This window comes from Erythrolamprus reginae, chromosome 2 (assembly GCF_031021105.1).
Source record: "Erythrolamprus reginae isolate rEryReg1 chromosome 2, rEryReg1.hap1, whole genome shotgun sequence".
NCBI lineage: Eukaryota > Metazoa > Chordata > Lepidosauria > Squamata > Dipsadidae > Erythrolamprus > Erythrolamprus reginae.
Window position 1 is genome coordinate 119455180 of NC_091951.1, and position 26213 is coordinate 119481392.

The 26213-nt window shown below is 38.8% G+C and overlaps 1 protein-coding gene across 6 annotated transcripts in view; it reads left to right on the forward strand.

Annotated features, from left to right (window-relative positions):
- The window catches only part of ARHGAP26 (Rho GTPase activating protein 26), a 333358-nt gene that overhangs the window by 126698 nt on the left and 180447 nt on the right, over window positions 1–26213 (forward strand). For all 6 annotated transcript variants that reach the window (XM_070739344.1, XM_070739347.1, XM_070739342.1 and 3 more), the window contains 7 exons: window positions 2829–2900; window positions 7172–7273; window positions 9789–9899; window positions 16945–17049; window positions 19907–20036; window positions 22611–22711; window positions 25829–25923. In XM_070739344.1, the coding sequence (XP_070595445.1) occupies window positions 2829–2900; window positions 7172–7273; window positions 9789–9899; window positions 16945–17049; window positions 19907–20036; window positions 22611–22711; window positions 25829–25923 (716 nt within the window). The remainder of the gene's footprint in view (window positions 1–2828; window positions 2901–7171; window positions 7274–9788; window positions 9900–16944; window positions 17050–19906; window positions 20037–22610; window positions 22712–25828; window positions 25924–26213) is intronic.

The following is a 26213-nucleotide window of genomic DNA, read 5'->3' on the forward strand; positions in this document are numbered from 1 at the left end:
TGTCTTCATCCTGTATTCCCTAGAAATGCTTGAGCTAGTTTGTACTTTGACCCTGCATTCTTTTGCTTCTTCTCTTATCTCTTGGGCTATTCATAGATTTTGCTTCTGCTTCACACTCTGGCTGGCTGTTTTTTAGCCAGAAGGAAAGTTTAGCTAGTCTACTACCTGTCTGCTTGCCAAGCGTGGTGATTTCTCTGTGAGACCAGGATAAAGCGGACGGTAGTTCAAGTATTGAACCAAAAACAATTGGAGGAATTCCCTCATGATGTCTTCCTTTGGGATTTAATCAAAACACGGGAAGCCAGGGATGCTACTGAGATGATTGTAATGACGACAGTCAAAAAAAATTCACACACAGTCCTTGTGACTGACTGCAGCAGGCTCTTGTATTACTTTTGAAGATGTTTCTATGATTCTGTTCCCTGTGAATGAATTGCTACAGCTAATTGAATTACTCTGCCTAGCATTATTCTTGGCTATTCTTCTGGTATCTTTAAGTGATCTTAGTCTCAAAAGTTATAGATAAAGCTGCTTTGATACAAAAAGCTTTTATACCAGACAATTCTTACCTTCAATGATTCCTTGGGACTTTGTAGCAATAAAAAAAGCAATAGCATTTACATTTTGTGCCACAGATGATGATGATGATAATGATGATGATGATGATGATAATAATACTAATAATAATAATAATAATTTATTAGATTTGTATGCTGCCTCCCTTTGAAGACTCGGGGTGGTTTACAACAAAAATAACAATACAATATAATACAAATCTAATATTAAAAAGAAAAGTTAAAACCCATTATTACTAAAAACAATCAATACTACATAATCACACCATACTGAAATGCTACAAGTCATAAATGGGTCTTCAACATCTTGCAGAAGGGGAGGAGGGTGGGGGCAGTTCGACTCTCCGCGGAGAGTTGATTCCAGAGACCCAGGGCTGCCACAGAGAAGGCTCTTCCCCTGGGTCCCGCCAGACGACATTGTTTAGTTGGCGGGACCCAGAGAAGGCCAACTCTGTGGGACTTAATCGGTTGCTGGGATTCGTGCAGCAGAAGACGGTCCCATAGGTATTCTGGTCCAATGCCATGATGGGCTTTATAGTTCATTACTGTTGTACATACTCCTGATCAGTTGGAGGATGATGAAGATATTGAGGACTCAGATTCAGATAGTGTTTATGAATTAGTGGGGGCCCCGGGGTTACAGGTAGTAGAACAGGTGGGAGTTCAGGATCTAGCGAGGGAGGATCAGACGCTCGCTGGGTTAATCTTAAATTCAGAAGGGCCCAAAAACGTAGAGAACAGAAGTCTGGAAGAAGATATTAAGGAGAGGAATGGGTTAAATACTGTAGTGATGTATTTGGCACGTCAGGGGGTCAGTGGAGAAGAAGAATTGCCGAAGGGAAAATGGATGTGTTTTTGCCACGCTAAAGTAAGCAAAAGTATTCTGTGTTGTTAACAGTCAGTTCTGCTGTTTTTCAAAGTCATGCTGTTAGGAAAATAAATCTTGTTAAGTGGAGCAGGAGAAGGAATGTGAGAAATGCAGGACAGAGTGCCTGTATGGAATGTGTTTGAATTACAGGAGAGCAGAGAAATAAATGGAGTTTCTTTATTCATGAAATGATGCATTTAATAAGAGTTATTTGTAATTGCTAAATTTCTAACAGAAACCAGAACAATTACCAACACTTTGAATTGTGTCCGGAAACTAATCAGCAGCCAGTGCAAGCCACGGAGTGTTGATGAGACATGGGTGTACCTGCGGAGGCCCATGATTGCTCTCACAGCTACATTCTGCACGATCTGAAGTTTCCGAACACTCTTCAGAGGTAGCCCCATGTAGAGAGCGTTGTAGTAGTCGAACCTCAAGGTGATGAGAGCATGAGTGACTGTGAGTAGCTCAGGTCCACCGATTCCCTCCCTTCCCTGCTGAGAGGCAGAGATGTAGTACAGCACTCTCTCTCTCTTTCTCTCTCTCTCACTCTCTTTCCCACACCCTCCCTCTCTCTTTCCCTCTCCCTCTCTGTCTCTTTCTCTCTCGCTCCTTCTCTATCCTCCCCATCTCTTCTCTCCCCCCCCCCATATGCCTCTCAGCCTCCTCCTCCTGGCTGCAGGCTGTCCCATTAACGGCGGGGATGGGATTGGGAGCGGGAGCAGCAAGACCACGGCAGCAGTTCTTCTAGGAGGCTTGGGCCTGAATGCTTCTCCCCATTAGATGATCCAAGGCATCTTTGCATGTTCTGAGCTTCTTGGGATGCTGGGTGTATGTGTGTGGAGAAGAGAACAGGTGGCAGGAGCTATCTCCGTTCACCCATACAGCCTCAACAGCCTGAGAAGCCCCGAATGTGCAGCAATGATCCCAGGCATCTTCACATGTTTCGGGGTGCGGGTTGGGGACGGGCGGAATGGGTGGCAGAAACTATATACCAGCAAGGTATAATTCTTAGTAGTAGTAACCAGCTATTTTCTGATACTCTTCAACGCTCTTAACTGGAGGTTGGTCTTTCTTTCTTTCTTTCTTTCTTTCTTTCTTTCTTTCTTTTTTTGATTCTCTGAAGAATTTTGAATCTCTAAAGAACCGTGAATAACCACGGTTTTTGAATTGTTCAGCCTTCAGCAATGTTAAGAAAAGTTGATTTTGTAAAATTGAAATCAGGGGATCCCTAATTATATGGCATATAAACTTCTGAATCATACAGATATTTTAGGAAGAAAAAAAATTATCATGTATAGAGAGAATTATAGTAATTGAGCATGGGAATGTGGATTCTTAGACTTAGTAGACAGTAAGCATTTTTTTCCCCATTTCCTTGGCAGATTGAAAATGCGAGTGAAGTCCTAATCACACCTCTGGAGAAATTTCGAAAAGAGCAAATTGGTGCTGCTAAGGTAAGTGGAAAAATATTTTCTTGCCTCTATGAGGGCGATTTGAAAAATACACTTGAAGTATCCTTTGGAAGATCTGCATGAATCAGTATAACATGGGCAGTTGCTTTTTCTGTCCAATACAAAATAACCTTTATTTGTTTTATTTATTTATTATTTAGATTTGTATGCCGCCCCTCTCCGCAGACTTGGGGCGGCTCACAACAAGTGAAAAAACAATCTACAACAAATCTAAATTACTGTTTAAAAATATTTAAAAGAACCCTCTTCTAGACTTCTTCAACAGCAATCAAAGGAGGAGTGTTTGACGGCTATCTTACATATTTTAATTGAGAAAGTTATTGCAATTGAACAATTGTATATAATATAATATGTAGATGGTTATAAGTGCTGGATAAGAATATTTTGATGCACCAGATCTGGTTATAATTAGAAAAAATATATCAGAAAACAAAAACCTAGCTAGTCACCATTTTGTTCTTCTGTTAGGCAAATCAAATACTGATCAGAAGTTTGTGACTATAGAATTAATGAAGTTAATGTATAAACAAAAACATAAAAGGATATGCTATTGGAGAGTATTGATCAACCTACTTCTATTTTCCATATATCCAGTGAATATCAGAAAAGAATTATAGGTGAAAATCAAAGGAATATAAGTATGTTTGTGTGTGGGGGGGGATATGTTTCCACTGACGAGGCAAGGACTCACATCACATACATGTAGTCCTCAACTTATGACACGAATTGAGCCCCAAATTCCCTCTGCCCAGCAAGACAGTTGTTAAAGTGAGTTTTGTTCCATTTTATGACCTTCCTTCCCACAGTTGTTAAGCGAATTACTGCGTTGTTAAGTAACACAATTGCTACATGAAATTGACTTCCCCAGTGACCTTCTTATCAAAAGGTCACAAAAGGAGATCACGTGATCTTGGGATAATGTAATTATTTATTTATTTTTTATTTATTTTATTTATTAGATTTGTATGCCATCCCTCTCCACAGACTCGGGGCGGCTCACAACAATAATAAAACAGTATACAATAAACAAATCTAATATTTAAAAAGTATCTAAAAACCCATTAATTTAAAACCATTCAATGCAAGCATACAATACATAAAACTATATAAGCCTGGGGGAAATGTCTCAATTCCCCCATGCCTGACGGCAGAGGTGAGTTTTAAGAAGTTTGCGAAAGGCAAGGAGGGTGGGGGCAATCCTAATCTCTGGGGGTAGCTGGTTCCAGAGGGTCAGGGTCACCACAGAGAAGACTCTTCCCCTGGGTCCTTATGACAAATACAATCCAATTGCCAGCCGTATGAATTTTGATCAAGGGACCTTGGGGATATTGTAAGTCAGAAACCTAGTCATATCTCATTACAGTACCGTAGTAATGTTGAATGGTCACTAAATGAATGGTTGCAAGTTGAAGACTACCTATAGTAGCTTTGGAACTAAAGAGATTCCCCATTTTCACCATAACATTGAAGCAGTCAGCAAAGCTTTTGATTTCATTTGTTGTCACTAATATTATCATACAGCCAAATTGGTTTGGCAGTTTAAGCATAAAGAAGTCGTCATATTCCCAGATTCCCAACTGATGTAAGAAGAAATCTGTAGTTTATCCAGTGGCATCATAGCATCAACAGAATTGCATAGTCTTCAAAGAGTATTAGGAAAACTAGTGTCTATTCTTACTGGAAGAGTTTCATAATCTATCCCCCACTCCCTCTTTTTAAATAATAATAATAATCATCACCACCACCACCACTACCATCATCTAGGTATAGCTCCAGTTTTTGCTTTTCTGCTCCAAGGCATTGTACCGTCTACTTCTGCTTCGTTGCTATAACAACCTGAGGTTTCTGGTTAAGATAGATGATTTCCTGCCAGTTTCTTTTTTATTCAGCAGTTCTTCGTACAAAATTCTCCACTGCTTCTTATTTCTGCAACACTTAGGAGTGATATCAATGCAGGAATACAGTGTGGGAGGCGTTAGAATTAATCTACTTAGCATTTGCAATAAAAAACTATTACTATGTCTGTAGTAATAATCACGAAGAATATTTTGCTATTCTGGCACCTGCATGGAAGTTTTTCTGACTCTGTTATACATTTCATTAACCTGGAACCTTCTGAGTATTCCCATCTTCACCATTTGCACTATCCATACTAAGATTCCCCCGAGATAACCAGCCTACAAGTGTTTCAAAGGACCTTGAAGACTTGACTTTTGCTCAAGCTAGTGTGACTGAAGCCATCTTTTTTTTTGTTCCTCTCTGGGTTTATTATCTGTGCCATCTTTGCTGTTTTTTGTTTTTTGTTGTTTTCTTGTTTTACGTGTTTTAACAATGTATTAAAAGTTTTAACGTTTTAATGGTGTGTTAAAAGTAAAACTAGAGTCAGGTGGCATATAAATTATTACTCACTATATTGAAACATAGAAACATAGAAGTCTGACGGCAGAAAGCCGTCTTGGTTTGATATTAATGGAAACACATAAATGAAAATCATCATAGCAACCACTGGTACACATTGGATTCATTTGGTTCAGGCTTGTCAAACTGGCTGCTCACGGGCTGAATACAGTCCATGAAGGACACACCCACCCCAGCTCTGCAAGGGCAAAATCATCCTGAGACATCATGATACGGCTTGCGATGCAATCGGGTTTGACATCCCTGATTTGGATCACGGGTATATCCAAAATCAATTATATCTTTTTAGCAGTTATCTGTAATCATATGCTTCATGTAAGAAAGGACATGCATATCAGTGGTGGCTTGCTCCCAGTACAGTCTGCTTCCAAGAACCAGTATCGCTGGTGGTGGGAGACTTCGCCCACCCGCCTGGAACACTTCTATGTATGTGCAGAAACATCACGTCTATTATTATTATTATTATTATTATTATTATTATTATTATTATTATTATTATTATTATTTATTGGATTTGTATGCCGCCCCTCTCCGCAGACTCGGGGCGGCTAACAACAGGGGTAAAACAACATGAACAATCCAATTAATAAAAACAACTAAAAAACCCTTATTATAAAAAACCAAACATACACACAAACATACCATGCATAACTTGTAATAGCCTGGGGGGAAAGGATAACTTAACTCCCCCATGCCTGGCGACAAAGGTGGGTCTTAAGTAATTTGCGAAAGACAAGGAGGGTGGGGGCCGTTCTAATCTCTGGGGGGAGTTGGTTCCAGAGGGCCGGGGCCGCCACAGAGAAGGCTCTTCCCCTGGGGCCCGCCAAACGACATTGTTTGGTCGACGGGACCCAGAGAAGGCCAACTCTGTGGGGCCTTATCGGCCGCTGGGATTCGTGCGGTAGAAGGCAGTTCCGGATGTATTCTGGCCCAATGCCATGTAGGGCTTTAAAGGTCATTACCAACACTTTGAATTGTGACCGGAAACCGATCAGCAGCCAGTGCAGGCTGCGGAGTGTTGCAGAAACGTGGGCAAATCTAGGAAGCCCCACGATGGCTCTCGCGGCCGCATTCTGCACAATCTATGCTGCGTTGAACCAGTAATAAAGGGTTTTAAAATCCACTACTGATTCATATGCAGACATATTGTGGTGGAAAAACTCACTTAAGAATTCTCCAACAACTGAAAGAGCACAATTGTTTTATGAAAGGAAAACTACCAGATTAGAGCAAGTCACTAGTTTTCTGCTATCAAAAGTAGAGAATACCAGAAGGTGGTTAACGGAGGTTAAAGATGAACATACTAATACATTAATTGTGGTGTGGTTTGCTTTATAATTCCTAAGGAGTACTGATAGAGGTACATGAGAATCTGTGTCTGGAAGGAGAACACTTTGTAATACAGAATACTTAGCCTTTGAAAAGTGCAAATGTCAAAGTGCTAATTAAATGGGAGAAATTAAATACAGAAGAATATATATAGCTCAGGTTGAACTGTGATGTCCTTGATGCTCCCTAAGCTTAGTAGTTGCTGGTAGACATTTCATTATCCAACTAGGACTAGGTAATATCAATGCCATTGTTGATGTTACTGAGTTGCAAGCTGCAAGCAAATGACCAAGAGCAAGAAGAGCAGCAAGGACACCATAAATAAAAATATACCCTTTATGAGTATCTTTGAGGATGATGCAATGGAGGGAGACATAAAGTTTTGAATCACAGACTACTCATTTATATTACAAGCATTTGGAAGTGTACGTGTGTGTGTTTATGTCTCTGCATGATTATTGCATCATTATTGTTTTCATGGCTTCTTATGTGGCATATTTTGACAGGAAGCCAGGAAGAAGTATGACAAGGAGACTGAGAAATACTGTGGAATATTAGAAAAGCACTTAAATCTGTCTTCCAAGAAGAAAGAATCTCAGCTTCAAGAGGTGAGATTGGCTGTTTTCTTTCTTTGCCACTACTAAGCCAAAAGTTTATTTATTGCTATGGAATGAAAGGCTTTAAAGTTACACATTTAAGTGTGTATGTTAAGAAGCAAGTTTATTTCGGAGCTCTTTAAATTCTCTCTAAAATTCCAGGTAAGAGTTTGCATTACTTTTAATTAAATCAGCTGTCTACTCCCATGAGATTTGGAATTGTAAGGTAGAGTAAGAAGGCTGTAATTTTGCTGGCTGGGGAATTCTGTCAGTTGAAATCCACATATCTTTAAGTTGCTGAGGTTGAAAAACATTGCTCTCTAGACCAGTGGTCTTCAACCTTGGCAACTTTAAGACTTGTGGACTTCAACTCTCTGAGTTCCTCAGCCAGCTTTGATCTGAGAGTTGAAGTCCAAAAGTCTTACAGTTGCCAAGGTTGGAGACCCCTACTCTAGACCATCAAGACAACAATTTTAGCCACATAGCTTTTCCAATTCCTTGAAAAAGGTTTGTAATACTTGAGTACTGGTGCCATCTTGTGGTCCATATTTTATATTAAAGTTTGCTATTTTTCTCTGTAGAGATTTGAGCGCTCTGCCCCCACTCTCTTTTTGCCCCTCTTTTTATCCTTTGTTTCATATTTAAATGGCTGCCTTTAGAGATGCAGCGTTCCTTCTCTTTTGGCTTTTATTACCTTTGTCCAAAATAAAAACCTCTTCACTACCTAGATCTGTATTTTCTTCAAGCATTGTGATTTTGAATGAGGGAGATAAATGATTGCGGCTTTAGAACAGGACGCTACAAGTTTTCAAATATTAAATGACCAAAGGCTAGGTCATCAGTTGGGCTTTGAGTAGGGGTATGAAGGTCAGATTAGGAGAAAATGCAAGTACAAGGGCTTGAATAGGTGTGTTAGTAATCTGAAAACATGCTACATTTGGGACAGCATCCATGGTGCCCAAGAAACAGGAAAGGGTCTCAAAACATGAGTGATTCCATATGTCATAGTGCAGTGGTGTCAAACTCATGTCTTCATGACTCCCCCCCCCCCTTTCATTAAACCTGGCATGGACATGACCAGTGGGTGACGCATCCAGTTGGGAGTTTGACAGGCCTGCCATAGAACTTTAAAAGAATATTAGGAATCTGAAAGTTGTAACTTGAGTAGTTTCATAAACATACCAGGTGTGAGTTCTTCCAGAAAGGCTGGGATTAAATCTTACCCATGCAATTAAAGACGAATAATTAACAATCAGCCCATAATATAATTGTGGGAAATGAAGTCCAACATTAGATTGCTTGCAGTGAACTAAAAAAGTTCTATACAGGTACCAAACTTTTGATCTAAACCTCTTTCTAAACAAACATATTCTGTCTGTGGGGTGCCTTTTGTTAGTCCCACATAAAACAGAAATAAAGATTACCCTGTACCTATTCTTTCTTAGAAGTCCTTCACATAAGAATTTGTGCAGATAATTAGGTTTAGGTCTATAGCATTGCAACTCTTTTTCTCTGAGTACTATCTTGATTTTTATTTTCCATATTTGTTATTCTGATCATTCTCATCTTCCTCAAATAATAAAAAAGGAGTCCAAATGTATCTGATCACATTTAGTGTGGTCATATCTTTGTGATAAATTATTTTTTTAAAATGAAGCATAAGAAAACAACCTCTTATTCTTCAACCAGTAGCTCACAAAATTCCCATGTTGTGGAATCTCTACTTATCATTTTATTTGACACCAAATAACTTCATTTTACAATGAAATGCATCTGCTTTGCAGAGGATTTGGGAGAGGATTCTATGCTGCGTTCTTGTCCAATTTGGTGCTCTCCAAATGAACTCCCCCATATTCTGTTGCTGTAAAAAAAATTGGATGGCTAACCAGGGTTGTCAACATTCCTGGACTTGTACTCTAAAACGTTTGGAAGGCAGCAGAAAGTATCAGTTGTATAAAGTACAAGTATGTTCATAGGAAAAATATTGTTTTTTAATATAAAAAGAAAATTTCGTAAGGATGGATACCTATGTATAGTTAATTGTAACAGAAAAGATGGACAAATGGATTGGAAATGGGTGTAAGGATATGGAATAAATGTCAAATAAGCAGATTGTAAAAATCTTTTTTTAAAAAAAGTTTAATAAAAAACATTTTTAAAAGTATGTTTATCTGCTTCTATGGCTTCAATTTGAGCAGAACCCATCATCTATCATTAATTTTGAGACAGAAACTTGACAACCTGTACCAATCATTTTGGATTTCTTTGAAGAAATCTCAGATTCTCAGAATGCTACTTTATCCACTTAAGGAAGTTTGCCAGCTTCAGTTTGTACATCATTAACTATTGGACAGACAAGGCAATCTTTCTTAAGAACTTAACCCTTTGCTCCATAGACTTCTAGAATTAGACATGCTTAATCAGGAAAGTTCTATACAAACGAACAATCTTTGTATAATCTTGATGTCAAACGCTCACAGTTAATTACTTGCTTTCTTTTCTTTTTAATCCACATGACGATTGACAGGCAGACACCCAGGTGGACCTGGTCAGGCAGCACTTTTATGAAGTTTCTCTTGAGTATGTCTTCAAAGTACAAGAAGTTCAAGAGAGAAAGATGTTTGAGTTTGTTGAACCAGTAAGTAAATATTTGTGGTTTGTCAAGCATTTATTCTCCTTTGAATTATAACAACAATAAATTAAGCTACTGTAAATGTTTTAGAAAGTAAGAATAAAGTGGCTTTTTCTTCTTCCATCTCCATTATATATGTGAGGGAACAATAGATAAATCAGAATATCCAACATTTGCATTTTCCTATGTGAAAAATATTTTTACATTTAGAAAAAGATGCCAGTTTTTTACATTCAGAAAAAGTTGCTATATTATTTTAAAATATTGCTTCTAGAAAAAGTGAGCCTAGAGTTGTGTACATTACGTGAAATATGCAAAAAAGAGATAAATATATGCATATTTTTGTTTCACTCTACAAACCTAAAAAGGCCTAAGTGAAACTTAATCTTAAAATATTTGCTCATCCCTAGAAATAAGTTATCATCAGGAAGCAGCATAGAAACAATTTCCATGTGAACAAAATGGAAATAGTTACTTCCAAATATCACAAATATTAATATTTATCATTGGTTCTAATTTTATTCCCAGTAAGTAAAGGTGAATGCTGAAATTGTTTAATTATCAACTGTTGCCGCTGTCTTTCTGCTGCTACAATATTTTCATTTCAGTATGTTTTTAGTTGAAGAAATACAGTAACTCTGCAGAAAAACTACTAAAAGAGAATATTATTGTAAATGGTCCAATTGTTACGGACAGTTGGGTTATGCAGTGCTTGTGATTTGACTCAAAGTGCTTCAGAACAAGCTGGGATATAAATATAACACCTGTCTGTAAATCTTTCAAGTAGCTGTTCCTGTTCCTGAACTTGTATAAAATCCGGGGAAAGATGTAGCTGTTCTATGAAGTTTAGATAGATTTATGCCCCTATTTCTGAAGCAGAAATGGAATTGAATCTGAAATGTCAACTGTTTTAGTAAATTGTATGTGAAGATTTGGTCATGCCGTCTTGATTGCATCAGTGGAATCCCGCCCGGCCGCTCTGTTTAGGGTGACCCGCTCCCTTCTTAATTGGGGAGGGGGGCTGGGGAGCCCTTGCAGAGCAGTGCCGAGGACTTTAACTCATTTTTCTCTGATAAAGTCGCTCAGATCCGGACAGACCTCGACTCCGATTGGACTGATAATGAGTCAGTTGAGGTGACTGAGGCCCATCCTTGTCCATCTGTCTGGGAGGAGTTTGACCTGGTGACACCTGATGAAGTCGACAAGGCCATTGGAGCTGTGAGTTCCGCCACCTGTCTACTGGATCTGTGCCCCTCTTGGCTGGTTTCGGCCAGCAGAGAAGTGACACAGAACTGGGTCCAGGAGATTGTCAACTATTCTTTGGGGAGGGGGTCATTTTCGGCTCCCTACAAGGAGGCACATGTGCGTCCCCTCCTCAAGAAGCCTTCCCTGGACCCAGCCATACTTAATAGCTATTGTCCAGTCTATTGAGAAAGTGGTGTCACTCCAGCTCCAGCGGTCCTTGGAAGAAGCCGATTATCTAGGCCCTCAACAGCCGGGATTCAGACCCAGCTACAGCATGGAAACTGCTTTGGTCGCGCTGATGGATGATCTCTGGCGGGCCCGGGACAGGGATTTATTCTCTGTCCTGGTGCTTCTTGACTTCTCAGTGGCTTTCGATACCATCGACCATGGTATCCTTCTGCGCCGGCTGGAGGGGTTGGGAGTGAGAGGCACTGTCTTGCAGTGGTTCTCCTTCTACCTCTCTGGTCATTTGCAATCGGTGTTAGTGGGGGGTCAGAGGTCGACCTCTAGGTTGCTCCCTTGCGGGGTGCCTCAGGGGTCGGTCCTCTCCCCCTGCTATTTAATATCTACATGAAACTGATGATACCCAGTTATACATCTCCACCACATGTCTAGTCAGTGAAGCAGTGGAAGTGATGTGCTGGTGCCTGGAGGCTGTTAAGGTCTGGATGGGTGTCAACAAACGCAAACTCAACCCTGACAAGACGGAGTGGCTGTGGGTTTTGCCTCCCAAGGACAATCCCATCTGTCTGTCCATTACCAGGGGGGGGAATTACTGACTCCCTTGGAGGGGGTCCGCAACTTGGGTGTCCTCCTCGATCCACAGCTAACATTGGAACATCATCTTTCGGCTGTGGTGAGGAGGGCATTTGCCCAGGTTCGCCTTGTGCACCAGTTGCAGCCCTACTTGGACAGGGAGTCACTACTACAGTCACTTTTTACCTTATCACCTCGAGGTTTGACTACTGCAACAGAGTTGAAGGCCAACTCCATGGGACTACATCTGAAAAGTTTTCGGAAACTTCAGATCGTGCAGAATGCGGCCGCGAGAGCAATCATGGGCTTCCCTAGGTATGCCCATGATTCATCAACACTCTGTGGCCTGCACTGGCTGCCTATCAGTTTCCGGTCACAATTCAAAGTGTTGGTTATGACCTATAAAGCCCTACATGGCATCGGACCAGAATACCTCCGGGACCGCCTTCTGCCGCACAAAACCCAGCGGCCGATTAGGTCCCACAGAGTCAGCCTTTTTTGAGTCCCGTTGACTAAACAATGTTGGCTGGCGGGGCCCAGGGGAAGAGCCTTCTCTGTGGCGGCCCCGGCCCTCTGGAATCAAACTCCCTCCAGAGATTGGAACAGCCCCCACCCTCCTCGCCTCCTGTAAAATGCTGAAGATTCACCTTTGTCGCCAGGCAAGGGGAAAATTACCTACCCCACTTCGTTGTGTTTTCTGACCTTTGTTGTATGATGGACTGGATTGAATGTGTACGATTGTGTAGTTGGTGACTTTATAACACTGGTTATGTTTATTAATGTTTTTAATTGATTTTAAAATTGTATTATTAGATTTGTAATGTATTGTGTTGTTATTGTGTTGTGAGCTGCCCCGAGTCTTCAGAGTGGGGCAGCATACAAATCTAATAAATTATTATTATTGTTGTTATGTTGTTGTTGTTGTTGTTATTATTATTATTATTATTCAGATGCTCTATCTGCTTGGGATGGAATAATATCTTATGGTCACTGATCTGTTTAGCTATGAGAAGGAAATAATCATAATGTTACATAGAGGTTTACTCTGGAAAATATGTATTTCTAACCATAAACTTTAGAAGCAGGTGAATTTTGTAGAGAAAAGAGAATAAATTCCAGAAGGAGGCATCAAAGCCAATAGCAGGTTCAGAAAAGACTGGTTTGCTGAAAAACTCCCATTTTGGATGTTTCAAACAAAGCCAGAAAAAGGAAATTCTTCTCTGTTTGCTATGCAAGGAATGCTACATGGATTGTGATGGAAATGTATTACTTCATGAGTGGAATGAGCCCGAATTGTTCTCTGGCACTTCTGTATTTGATCTACTGGTCTCTGGTACAGCACTGTCTTCCTTTCTTCAGTACTCAGCTATTTCTGGCCAGCTAGAGGGAAAATGACAGAGAAGTGATGTTGCTTGGCCAAGTGAAAAAAATAGCAGAGAAAAGAGACTAAAGGGCTGCTGTTTAATCACAGGCCTAGGTAGCCAGGTTGTATCTTCTTCGAATCTTGCCTTTTCCTCTCCTGCTTTGCTATACAAGTACATAGAGAAGAATGGGAGTTTTCTCTGTGCTCTCTAGTTCCTTTATCCCTGATATTTCATACTTTCTGCTGTCATGGTTGAGATCATTGATAAAGAATGTGTGCATATGTTTAAGAGGTTAAGGTGCTGGCTTAGAAACCAGTCGATGAAAGTCAGCTTGGAAACATTGGACCAGTCACTCTTTTTCAGCCCAACTGACCTCACAAGGTTGTTGTGGGGAAAATTGGAGGAGGAAGGAATACAAAGAATATCCCTGACGGGTGGGGGGACATGCTATGTAATCAGGCAGTTTGAAATGGATCAAGATAATTGACATTCTTTAGGAATTGTTGAACGTGAGTTGCTACTACATAGGTTAGGATCTTGCCCCATTGTGAAATGTTAGAAACATCTGACAGCTATCCGCAGAGGATTATTTATTTATTTATTAGATTTGTATGCCGCCCCTCTCCGAAGACTCGGGGCAGCTAACAACAATAAAAAAGACAATGTAAACAAATCTAATATTAAAATAATCTAAAAAACCCCAATTTAAAGAACCAATCATACATACAAGCATACCATGTATAAATTCTATAAGCCTAGGGGGAAGGGAAAATTTCAATTCCCCCATGCCTGATGACAGAGGTGGGTTTTAAGGAGCTTGCGAAAGGCAATGAGGGTGGGGGCAACTCTGATATCTGGGGGGAGTTGGTTCCAGAGAGTCGGGGCCGCCACAGAGAAGGCTCTTCCCCTGGGTCCCGCCAGACGACATTGTTTAGTCGATGGGACCCGGAGAACGTCAACTCTGTGGGACCTAACTGGTCGCTGGGATTCGTGCGGCAGAAGGTGGTCCTGGAGATATTCTGGTCCGATGCCATGAAAGGCTTTATAGGTCATAACCAACACTTTGAAATGTGACCGGAAACCGATCGGCAACCAATGCAGACTGCAGAGTGTTGGTGTAACATGGGCATGTTTAGGAAAGCCCATGATAGCTCTTGCAGCTGCATTCTGCACGATCTGAAGTTTCCGAACACTTTTCAAAGGTAGCCCCATGGTGTTGGGATTACGTTAAGTTGGGTAAGATGCCCACTAGTCTCACGATGAAGGTTGAGGTAAAGATGCTTGTGACCCACATTTTTGATGTTAGATTTATTCAATAGAAATTCATTATCTTAATATTCCTTTTTCAAAAGAAAAAAAAATATGCAACTTTCTGCGGGCATTTTGGTTTTTGAGTTCCAATTTTGCTTTTATTTTTTTAATGAGTTTCTGTATTTCTTTGTTCATTATTCTAAACAAGACAGCTGTGGGAATTATTTGGCTCCCCCTCCACAATGCTGTGTTGGCCCGAAATCAGACCTTTCGCAATATGCTTTCTCTCAAATAACCCCCCCCCCCCAAACACACACAGTATCTTGTAATTTGCATGAGCATTTTTACATTTCTGAAGCATTTGGAAAGAATTTTGTATACTTATTCCCCAAAAAAAGAGAGGAAAAGGAAAGGAATAATTTATAAACCTACAAACTTTAAAACTGTGATGAGAAATATATGTATTTACTTATATGCAATTTGTATATTTACATTAAAAAAACTACTAAGAATATTACACTGATGAGAAGGAAGGAAATATTAGTGATATGTTATTAATATGATTTTTTTTCTTCATGTTATTTGTATTATTTGTATTATATTGTATTGTTTCTTTTCTTAGTTTTGTTCTTTGCTTTTTTGTTACACATGTTCTTTTTTGTTTTTTTGTCTTTATGTTTGCGAGTCAAATAAAATAAAATTAAAAAAAGAATTCTTTCTCTTCTTTGAAAAATTATTTTACTTTAAGTAATATTCAGCAAGTTCCCTGATTATTTATATTTTATTATTGAAGGATGGGTGGGGATTCTTTCCTTCCTTCCTGTAACTTTGAAGACATAAAGGCTTCTACTTTCATGTTTTATTACTGTAATTTAATGTCATTACTGTGTTTAAACTGCAGGTGGCACTGGGTACAGCAGATACATTGCTTAAATTTAAATACATGGGGCAAATCGATTCTGTATTAATAGAACAAATGATTCATGCGATAAAGAACTTTGAGCAGAATTTCTAGTTAACAAATCGTCATAGCTGAGTGTGATTGAAAAGGGCTAGAGCCTTCTTATGTACAGTAGTACAGTACTATGTACTCTCTGTACAGTAAATGCAAAAAAGTTGAGAATGGAAAGGGCATAGATGAAGCTGGAATTTCTAGTTTGTATATTTGAGAGCTTGAAGGAAGCTATTGCTATTGCTTCTGTTGATTTTCTCATGTTATTCTGCCTGGTTCTCTTCTTAGTTATTTGACTTATAGTGACATAAATAAATAGGCTGAACTGTTAAAATTGTTTAGATCTGTCCAATATTCTGTTTCCCTCTGTATGAAAAAAAACTTAGATAGTCCAAAGATTATACACTCACAAAATGATTTGGAATTCTAGTCTTTCCTTAGGAATAAAAGCTGTCTGGTGACCTTGGGACAATTATTTTCTCTCACCTCACCTCACTCACCATGTTGCTGTTGTGAGGAAAATAGGACTCAGGAACATTGCACACACCACTTTGAATTGTATTAAATAAAGGTGGGGTGTGATGATGATGATGGTGATGATCATGATGTAAGATTTTGGATAATTGTATATGTTTATTTGCAAAAAGCTTCTTTGTGCTTCATGGAATTTATTTATTTATTTATTTATTTATTTATTTATTTGTCTATTTGTCTATCTGTCTATCTGTCTGTCTGTCTGTCTGTCTGTCTGTCTGTCTGTCTGTCTGTCTGTCTGTCTGTCTGTCTATCTATCTATCTATCTATCTATCTATCTATCTATCTATCTATCTATCTATCTATCTATTAGATTTGAATGCCGCCCCTTTCTGTAGACTCGGGGCGGCTCACAACACAATAAAAACAGTTTATAACAAATCTAATAATTTATAATTTAAAATATTAACATACCCCATTATTAAACAAACATACACACAAGCATACCATACATAAATTGTATAGGCCCGGAATTACTATCAAATAAGCATGAAAAGACATAAATTCAATCTGATTTGAATGTTTGTTGAGTTTCAGCCTTAAGAAATAAAGAGAGAGGAGTTTCTGTAATTGTTAACCTTTCATAATGAATCTAGAGGATTAAAAATGGCCTGAAAAGAAGATTTAAGAGATGCAGAATGTATGTGTAGTTTTAAAAAGTAAATCACAATATTTCTGCCAGTCTATTTGTAAACATATCCCTGAATATCCACCCTCTAAATTTTTGGTTTCATTGTTGGTGCAGTTATAAAGTAGTGTATAAAGTGTACTCGAAAGCAATCCCAATGAGTTTAGCAGAAATTGTGTTGTGCATAATGGACTGTATCCATGACATCCTCTCTGATTTTATGGTGAGAAGAAGACAGGAGCAATTGCCTTCTACTTCATAAAAAGAAACCAACAAACTCTTGTAATTCAATTCCTTGTTTTGTTTTTATCTCCCCTTTAGCTGCTGGCATTTCTGCAAGGGCTGTTCACATTCTACCATCATGGCTATGAGCTTGCAAAGGATTTCAGTGATTTCAAGACAGAGTTGACAATCAGTATACAAAATGTAAGCAGAAACACTTATTGAAGTTAAAGGATGGATATCTTTCAAGTGTTATTCCTCAATTTTTTGCCCAAACATATTTTGCTATGTCTATGTTAATTAAAGGGGTGCCCTGATGTCTCAGCAGTTAAAATGCTGGGCTTCTTGGTTGGAAAGCCAACAGCCCAGGCTTGAGACCTGAATGTTGCGTTTTGGGGTAAACTCTCACCCTAGCTCCTGCCAACCTAGCAGTTGGAAAGCATGCAAGGGTAAGTAGATAAATAGGTACCACTTCAATGTGAAGATAACAGAGCTCTGTAATGTCACACTGGCCACATGACTGCAGAAACATCTTTGGACATTGCTGGCTCATTGGCCTTGAAATGCTGATAACCATTGCCTCCGAGTCTCCAGAGAGGGGCGGCATACAAATCTAATAAATAATAATAATAATATAGTTGGCTACAACTAGCAGAATAAAATCTGCAGAGACTCCTGTGTTAATAAAAAGTTTAACTTGTATAACTCTAAGCAAAATCCTCCACTTCTTCTTCTTCCTCCTCCATTGGTGGCTTAAACTTGCTGATTAAGCAAACAATTTCAAAATAGCATATTTACTTTTGTCTTATGTACCAAGAAGATTATCTTAATACAAGCTTAACTGTCCTATAAATTCATAACATACGTAAAAATTTTGGTTATTTTTTTCCAAGAAGGTACCATAAGACATGAATATTGGTGCCAGGATTTAACATGTAAATGTTGTGATTTATTACATTCCATAGATCTTTTTCAATTGTCTTAAGACTTTTAGCCCTCTATATTTTGCAAAGCTTTATATAAATATATGATGATATAGTTTAAAATATATAAGATATAGTTTAAGCGAAACTGATAATGTATGCAAAGGTTAAATGAATTCTACTATACCCTATATCTACAATACTATTGTCCATGTATTCTAATCTTTAACATACATGTCAAAATTAAGAAGTAATAAGATTATGTCCTAATAGTAAATTTATTTGGGGGATAAGTCAATTAATCCACCTGGCCTTTTTACTTAGTGTGTACAAACTTCAGCATGACACTCCAGTTTAGGGGTCCCCCAACTGCCAGGTCGTGGCCTACTACCAGGCTGTCTTATTCAGAACCAGGCCACGTGCCAGCCCATCACTCGAGCAAGTAGAGATTCTATTCTATTCTATTCTATTTTATATATACAATGGATATATGACAACGTATTGGCGTACAACATTTATCTATCTATCTATCTATCTATCTATCTATCTATCTATCTATCTATCTATCTATCTATCATCTATCCATTTATTGATTGGATTTATATGCCACCCCTCTCTGAAGACTCAGGGCACCTTACAACATATAAAAAACAGTAAAAACATCCTGAATCCAAATTTAATTTAAACTAACTAATCTAAAACCCCAATTCATTAAAAATGAATCACTCCCCTTCAAACAGTCAGTCAAACATACATTCCATTCATCAGTCGGGGGCTAACGTCTAATGGACCTGTCGGCACAGGTGGGTCTTTAGGCTCTTGTGGAAGGCAGGGACGGTGGGGGCAGTATGAATCTCTGCGGGAGCTGGTACCAGAGCCCCCCCCCCCAGAGAAGGCTCTTCCTCTAGGGCCTGCCAGGCAACATTGTCTAGTTGACAGGACCTGGAGAAGGCCAATTCTGTGGGACCTGACTGTTGCTGGGAGTCATATGACAGAAGGAATTCCCATAAGTAATCTGGTCTGATGCCATTTAGGGCTTTATAGGTGAGTACCATGCATGCACAAAATATACAGCTTTCATATCAGTTGAATCAAGTTGTGAGCCAAAGGCATGCGTAAGACTTTCCATATGTTATTTCTAAGTAGTGAAAGTATTAGGGAAAATATGACAATCCATCTAAGACAACAGATTTTGATGCTACGAAAACCAACAAGCCAATGGTTACCTGCTAATTCAGAATTGTTGCACATCTTCTGATTTAAACTTCAGATGGTGCAGAATGCGGCAGCGAGAGCCATCGTGGGGCTCCCTAGATTCGCCCACGTTTCTGCAACACTCCGTGGCCTACATTGGCTGCCGATCAGTTTCCGGTCACAATTAAAAGTGTTGGTAATGACCTTTAAAGCCCTACATGGCAGTGGACCAGAATACCTCCGGAACCGCCTTCTACCGCACGAATCCCAGTGGCCGATAAGGTCACACAGAGTTGGCCTTCTCTGGGTCCCATCGACCAAACAATGTCGTTTGGCGGGCCCCAGGGGAAGAGCCTTCTCTGTGGCAGCCCCGACCCTCTGGAATCAACTCCCCCCAGAGATTAGAACAGCCCCCACCCTCCTTGTCTTTCGCAAATTATTTAAGACCCACCTATATCGCCAAGCATGGGGGAACTAAGACATCCTCCCCTAGGCTTTTATATTTTATGTTTGGTATGTATGTGCTGTATGGTTTTAATTGCTGGGGTTTTATATATGTTTTTTAATATTGGATTTGTTTTACTGCTATATTGTTTTATTATTGTTGTAAGCCGCCCCGAGTCTTCGGAGAGGGGCAGCATACAATTCCAATAAATTATTATTATTATTATTTATTTATTTATTTATTACTTGGATTTGTATGCCGCCCCTCTCCGAAAACTATTATTATTATTATTATTATTAAAGATGAAATTTTTGAAGACTGTTCTGTCTCATATTGCTAAAGAATCTGGTTGGTACGGTTCTTCATTTGTGGTTCTGCCTCAGGTAGCATTCATTTTTGGGTCAATCTTGTTTTCCACATAACCTTAATATAATATTCTGTGTATTTAAAGCGTGACTGTAATATTTTCTACTCATTTTCCATTAATCTTTAAATGCAGACAAGAAACCGTTTTGAAGGCACCCGGTCAGAAGTTGAATCCTTGATGAAGAAAATGAAGGAGAATCCTCATGAGCACAAAAACATCAGTCCTTTCACCATGGAGGGCTACCTTTACGTTCAGGAAAAGCGTGAGTACCTTTATACTGACTTCAAATAACATTTTTTTACCCTTATCTCCTTGAATTGACTTTGAAGCATTTATTCCAGTCAGCAAAATGGATGGCTGATGCAATTAGTCAGAATCTCTGGAAGTTCCAAAGGTGCTTTTACAAAAGGCAACTAGACTTTCAAGTTCTGGATGATTGAGAATTTTCATAGATAACTTCTAGAAAGGGTAGTTCCTTAGAAGAATTTTTACTATAATATTTTTTCCTTTTTCAGTTATTTTTAATGAAAACAAAAATAAACGGTACCAAATATTATTACATATGTTTAATGACAGCAGGTATTATATAGTTCACTTATGCACTGTGAAATCTCTAGTGTAACGATATTTAAAGCTGTTTAATATCTTCATATCTTTCCTATAAACCTTGCAATTTTTTTGGCTAGTTTGGAGATACGCCTATAGATATTGCTGCAACACAATTGCTAGCAAGCATTAGCTGTATGTATATTTCCAGACTACCAAAAGATATAGAGCAGCATCAGAAGAGCCATAAGTTCCCAATTATTAAAGATGGCGTTAAAGCATCAAGCAAATGAATTTTATTAATGTACAAGAGAAATAGAAATTATGTGGCTAAAACAGATTTTACTCTTCCCCCTTCTAATTAGTCTGCAGCAATATGTTTGCACTTACAGAAGAATTGCTATGCCCCTGAGCTTTCAACCACATTGACTGCAAGCAGCTTACAGTTTCTTGCTATTTCTGTCTTAACTCTAATTAGCAAGAATAAAATAAGGTCTTAATGAAACTTACATTTCAGGAAAGGTCTATATAATGTAATAGAAGTTCAAAGTCAACAATCTAATTATATATTTGAAAAAAATATCAACACCTGTATCTAAAAAATTGTTGCAAAAAACTGCACTGAGTATTAAAAGAAGAATCTCAGGCTATTTTTTTTAATTAAATAGTATTTTTAATCTGAACAGTGTTTCTATTTTGCACCTCCTATATCAGTGATGGCAAACCTTTTTTCCCCTGGGGTGCCAAAAGCATGTGTGTGCGTGCTATCACCCACGTGTGTGTGCCCACCCATAATTTAATGCCTCATGTGCCCTGCCCTCCAATGCATGCGTGTGTGACCCCCCCCCCCATGCTGCCCTGCCCCTGCATGTAGGCACGACTACCCATCGTCCCCCATTTCCTGACTTCCGATGGGCCTGGTAGGCCCATTTTTCGCCCTCGGCTTTCTTGGAGCATGGGAAGAGCGAAAACTGCCTCCCCCACCCCTGAAGGCTGAAAATGCCTTCCCAGAGCCTCCATGCAAGCGCAAAGAAGCTGGCTAGCACACACATGCGCGCTGGAGCTGAGCTAGGGCAACAGCTTGCATGCTGGCAGATATGGCTTGCGTGCCACCTGTGGCATGCATGCCATAGGTTCACCATCATGGTCCTATACCTTTCTTCAAGAGTATTTTTTCCATTTGGATATTCTTTTCTAGATTTACTAGAAAAAGATGATAAATTATAGGAATTAATCCCTACTGAAATTGACAAAGTAATTCAAAGTAATGGCAGGAAAAGACCTAGTGGTCCAGGAAGTCCTTCCCTTTGAGTTTTTGTTTTGTTTATTATTTACTTTTTATTTTATCATTTTTATATTTTGTTAATTTTTATTTTATTTTTTATTTCTAATTTTTGTCAGATGGTGGACATGCATTTATCCCAATTTATTCCAAGCATATCTAAAACTCAGTTACTGATGACTGAACTACTATCTCCTCTGGAAGTTGGTTTCAAGCTTCCGCTACTCTTTCTATGAAATCATAGTTTCTAATACAGTGATACCTCGTCTTACAAACGCCTCATCATACAAAATTTTCGAGATACAAACCCGGAGTTTCAGATTTTTTTGCCTCTTCTTACAAACTATTTTCACCTTACAAACCCACCACTGCCGCTTGGATGCCCCGCCTCTGGACTTCCATTGCCAGCAAAGCACCCGTTTTTTCGCTGCTGGGATTCCTCTGAGGCTACCCTCCATGGGAAACCCCACCTCTAGACTTCCGTGTTTTTGTGATGCTGCAGGGGAATCCCAGTAGGTGAATCCCAGCAGCGCAAAATGGGCGCTTCGCTGGCAACGGAAGTCTGGAGGTGGGGTTTCCCATGGAGGGGAACCTCAGGAGAATCCCAGCAGCACAGAAACGGGTGCTTCGGCTGGCAAAAGGGGTGAATTTTGGGCTTGCACGCATTAATCGCTTTTCCATTGATTCCTATGGGAAGCACTGTTTCATCTTACAAACTTTTCACCTTAGGAACCTCATCCCGGAACCAATTAAGTTTGTAAGATGAGGTATCACTGTATTACTGTCAGTTTGAGATGGTGCCTCTGTGTTCTTGGTTGCTTAATATTGATTATCCTGCCTTCTAGAACCTTACCTATTTACTTTAATACATTTAAAGGTTTCAGTCACATTATGAATTGTAATCTGTGAAGCAAATTTGGTCCTTCTACACGTTAAGATGCACATCCCATTAAAATTAGCTTGCATTTTGTCATACCTGAAATAACAACTCATTTCAATTCTGACTAGGTCATTTTGGGACATCTTGGGTAAAGCATTACTGCACATATCAGAGTGAGTCCAAACGAATAACGATGGTGCCATTTGACCAGAAGTCTGGTGGGAAGGGGGTGAGTAAAAAATGCAAATGATTTGTCATGGAGCTAGTTATGATTATTTAAACTAAACTAAACATTTAAACTAAAATGGAGTTGACCAAAGTTACTAATTGAATGAAGTAGTATAATTGTATTTAAATGTTTCTTCAGTTCTTTCTCAACTTATTGCTCAGATGCTATGATGAATCTGGACCACAGGTTCCATTTTTAGTGTTTTCATTAAAATAAAATAATTATTATTTTGATACGAAGGAATATAATTCAATATATATAAAATATAAAACAATAAATTCTTTCAATTTTCACCACACATAAATGAATTGTATTTGCATCTTTGTAATGATAGGAAAATGAGAATATGCTGAAATCTACTGAGCTGAATGTTAGGACACAATTCACAACTTTAAAAAAAAGAGTACATAATTGTGCATATCAGATACAAGGACACTTTCTAGTTAGCAAGGCTTCTTTGTTTACCAAAATGTTCTTTGCACCATTTCTCTTTATCATTATGATCTGCATATATATCTAAGTATTTATATGTGATTTGCAGGCAGGTACATATATAATGACTTTCTGTGTAAATGTGTGTGCGTATAAAGTTATATGTCTGTACACATGCACCATGTTGAAAACCTCTCTCCGCTTAACTTCCACAAATTCTTCATTTGGGCATTATCTTTTTTTTTTTTGAAAAAAAAAGTTAACACAATCTTACTTGGAAAAAAAAACCCCAGCTCCATATAAAAGGCTTTTAAATATTTAATACAAAGATTCCTACATAGTAATTTGTTTCCTGAACAGGTTTGTTGCAATTAATGTAATACCAGGAAGATGTCTCAAGGCAGTTGCTGCATATATTGATTTCATTCCTTAAAGGGTTGAGATGAATTATTATATTCACTTTGCTTTGCCCTGTAGCCTTTTACTTGTCTGTATTTGCATTGGCAATGCTTCTAAAGCTATAAAGATTTGCAGGTACTATGTTTGAAATAATGTTCCTGTTATTCAGTCAAGTCATTTCCTGAAACAAAGTCATTATTTGACACATCCCAGTGAATCGCTTTTCGCAAGTGTGCTTTTAGTAATACTATACACAGGTTATTCTTCTAAGGGCACTGGACTGTGATTCGTAGTCTAGGAATGTTTATATCATTTGGTGGCACTTCTCTATCAGTGTATCTTTTAGAGGCCATTTGAGCTTCTCATCTGCCAGGTGTTTCTAAGAATCTGTGAATTGGGTTAAAGTCAGCAACAGAAGTGGAATATTGCCTGATTAGTGATTGAGCAGATTTAGTTTAGATTTAGTTGGGCTACAATCAGAACTAAATTGGAAATTGGTTATTCCAGCAATTAAAAAACAACACTGCGATTTGTACAGTTAGGGGTAAAAGTATAAAGACCACTAATAACAATAACAACAACAACAACAACAATAATAATCTAAATTATTATTATCTAAAAATCAAACTGCAACGACGCTGGCATAAGCCAGTGAAAGTAGTCCCAGTGGTACTTGGCACGCTGGGCGCAGTGCCAAAGGATCTCAGCGGACATTTGAAAACCATCGGAATTGACAAAATCTCCATCTGTCAATTGCAAAAGGCCGCTTTACTGGGATTGGCAAACATAATTCGCCGCTACACAACGCAGTCCTGGGTGCTTGGGAAGCGCCCGACTGGTGATGAAATACGAAATCCAGCATAGTGATCTCGTTTGCTGTGTTGTATTGACATAATAATAATAATAATAATAATAATAATAATAATAATAATAAATAATTATTTATTAGATTTGTATGCTGCCCCTCTCCAAAAACTCGGGATGAAATACAGATGGTGTTTGATTTACAACAGTTCAGTTTAGTGACCGTTCAAAATAAACAACACTGACAAAAGTGAACTATGATTGTTTCTCACACTTATGAGCAGTGAAGGGCTACCAAAATTTTTACTACCATACTGTGGCCTTGGCTTATGCAGGATGCCCTGCATTTTCTTTCAACATCTTTCAGTGCAAATTGGATGATCTGGGGTGGAGCTCCATTTTCGCTACCCCACTACGTCCCCACCCACCTCGGCAGTAGCCCACCCCTGCATCCATCCATCCATCCATCCATCCATCCATCTATCGTATCTTTTTCTTTTATGTACGCTGAGAGCATATGCACCGAGACAAATTCCTTGTGTGTCCAATCACAGTTGGCCAATAAAATTCTATTCTATTCTATTCTATTCTATTCTCGCAGCATCCCCATGATCACATGGTGAAAATGTTCAGAAGCTTGGCGATGGACTCATATTTATGACGGTTGTACTGCCCTGGTGTCATGTGATACCCTTTTATGACTCTCTGACGAACAAAGTCAATGAGGAAGCCAGATTCACCTAACAACCACGTTACTAACTTAACAACTGCAGTCATTCACTTTACAACTGTGGCAAGAAAGGTGGTAAAATAGCCAAAATTCACCTAATTCTGTTGCCTCTTGGAGCAACAGAAATTTTCGGCTCATAACTTGAGAACTGCCTGTATTATGTTCATCTCATATGAATCTTTCTATGCCATGATTGTAATTACTGAAAAGGGAAGAGCCTTCAGATTTATAGGGGCAGTTGAAATTCATGTTGATAGTAGCCTTAAAGCATGTTCTTCTGCTGATCTGATTTATGATGTTATAATGTTGGACATTGCCTTACATGTTTTTTTTAAAGAAGAGAGTATAAAAATCAATGGAAAGTTTAGAGCTGGAGATAATGTTCCATTGTGGCCAAAGCTAGGAGCATGCAAGAGATATTCTCCAATTTTGCTTTGGCTTGGCTGAACAGGTAAACACTCTTTGAGGCAAGATTAGAGAAAGCTTTGATCTGTCAGGGCTGTCTTATGTTGTTATCTCCTCTAAGATTGATAGATTTAAATGAGTTTGAAATGAGGTTTCTCATTTTGGAAAGTGTATCTTATGGGATATTCAAATCCTTTTCTTTATTATCTAGTTTTAATTGATAATCAGCATGGGGGTGAAATACTGGTTCCAAAGCGAATGCCTCTGGCATTGAAAACAAGGTCGTTTACAGATTGGATTAAAAAGAAAAAGAATTGACCTAATATGCCATTTTCATATCCCGCCAGGGAGAAGATGAAGCTATTATTCTCAAATCTTGCACTCGGCGGAAGACGGATTCCATAGAGAAGAGATTCTGCTTTGACGTAGAAGCTGTGGATCGGTGAGTTTATTTATTAATTAAATTTATATCCCAACTCTTATTCAGGAGCTCAGCATGGCGTGTTTCAAGTTGAGTTTGTCTCTTGCCATTCATTAACCGGAATTATAGAAGCAAAAATAAACACAACTTTTTCCCACTTCGCTAAACTGGGAGTGGTCATGAACAGGGCATGACTGTGAGTTTGACATCTCTGGCCTAGGTTGTATGGTACTGTTTATTTGGTTTATTTGGAATACTGTGTTCAGTTCTGGAGACCTCACCTACAAAAAGATATTGACAAAATTGAACGG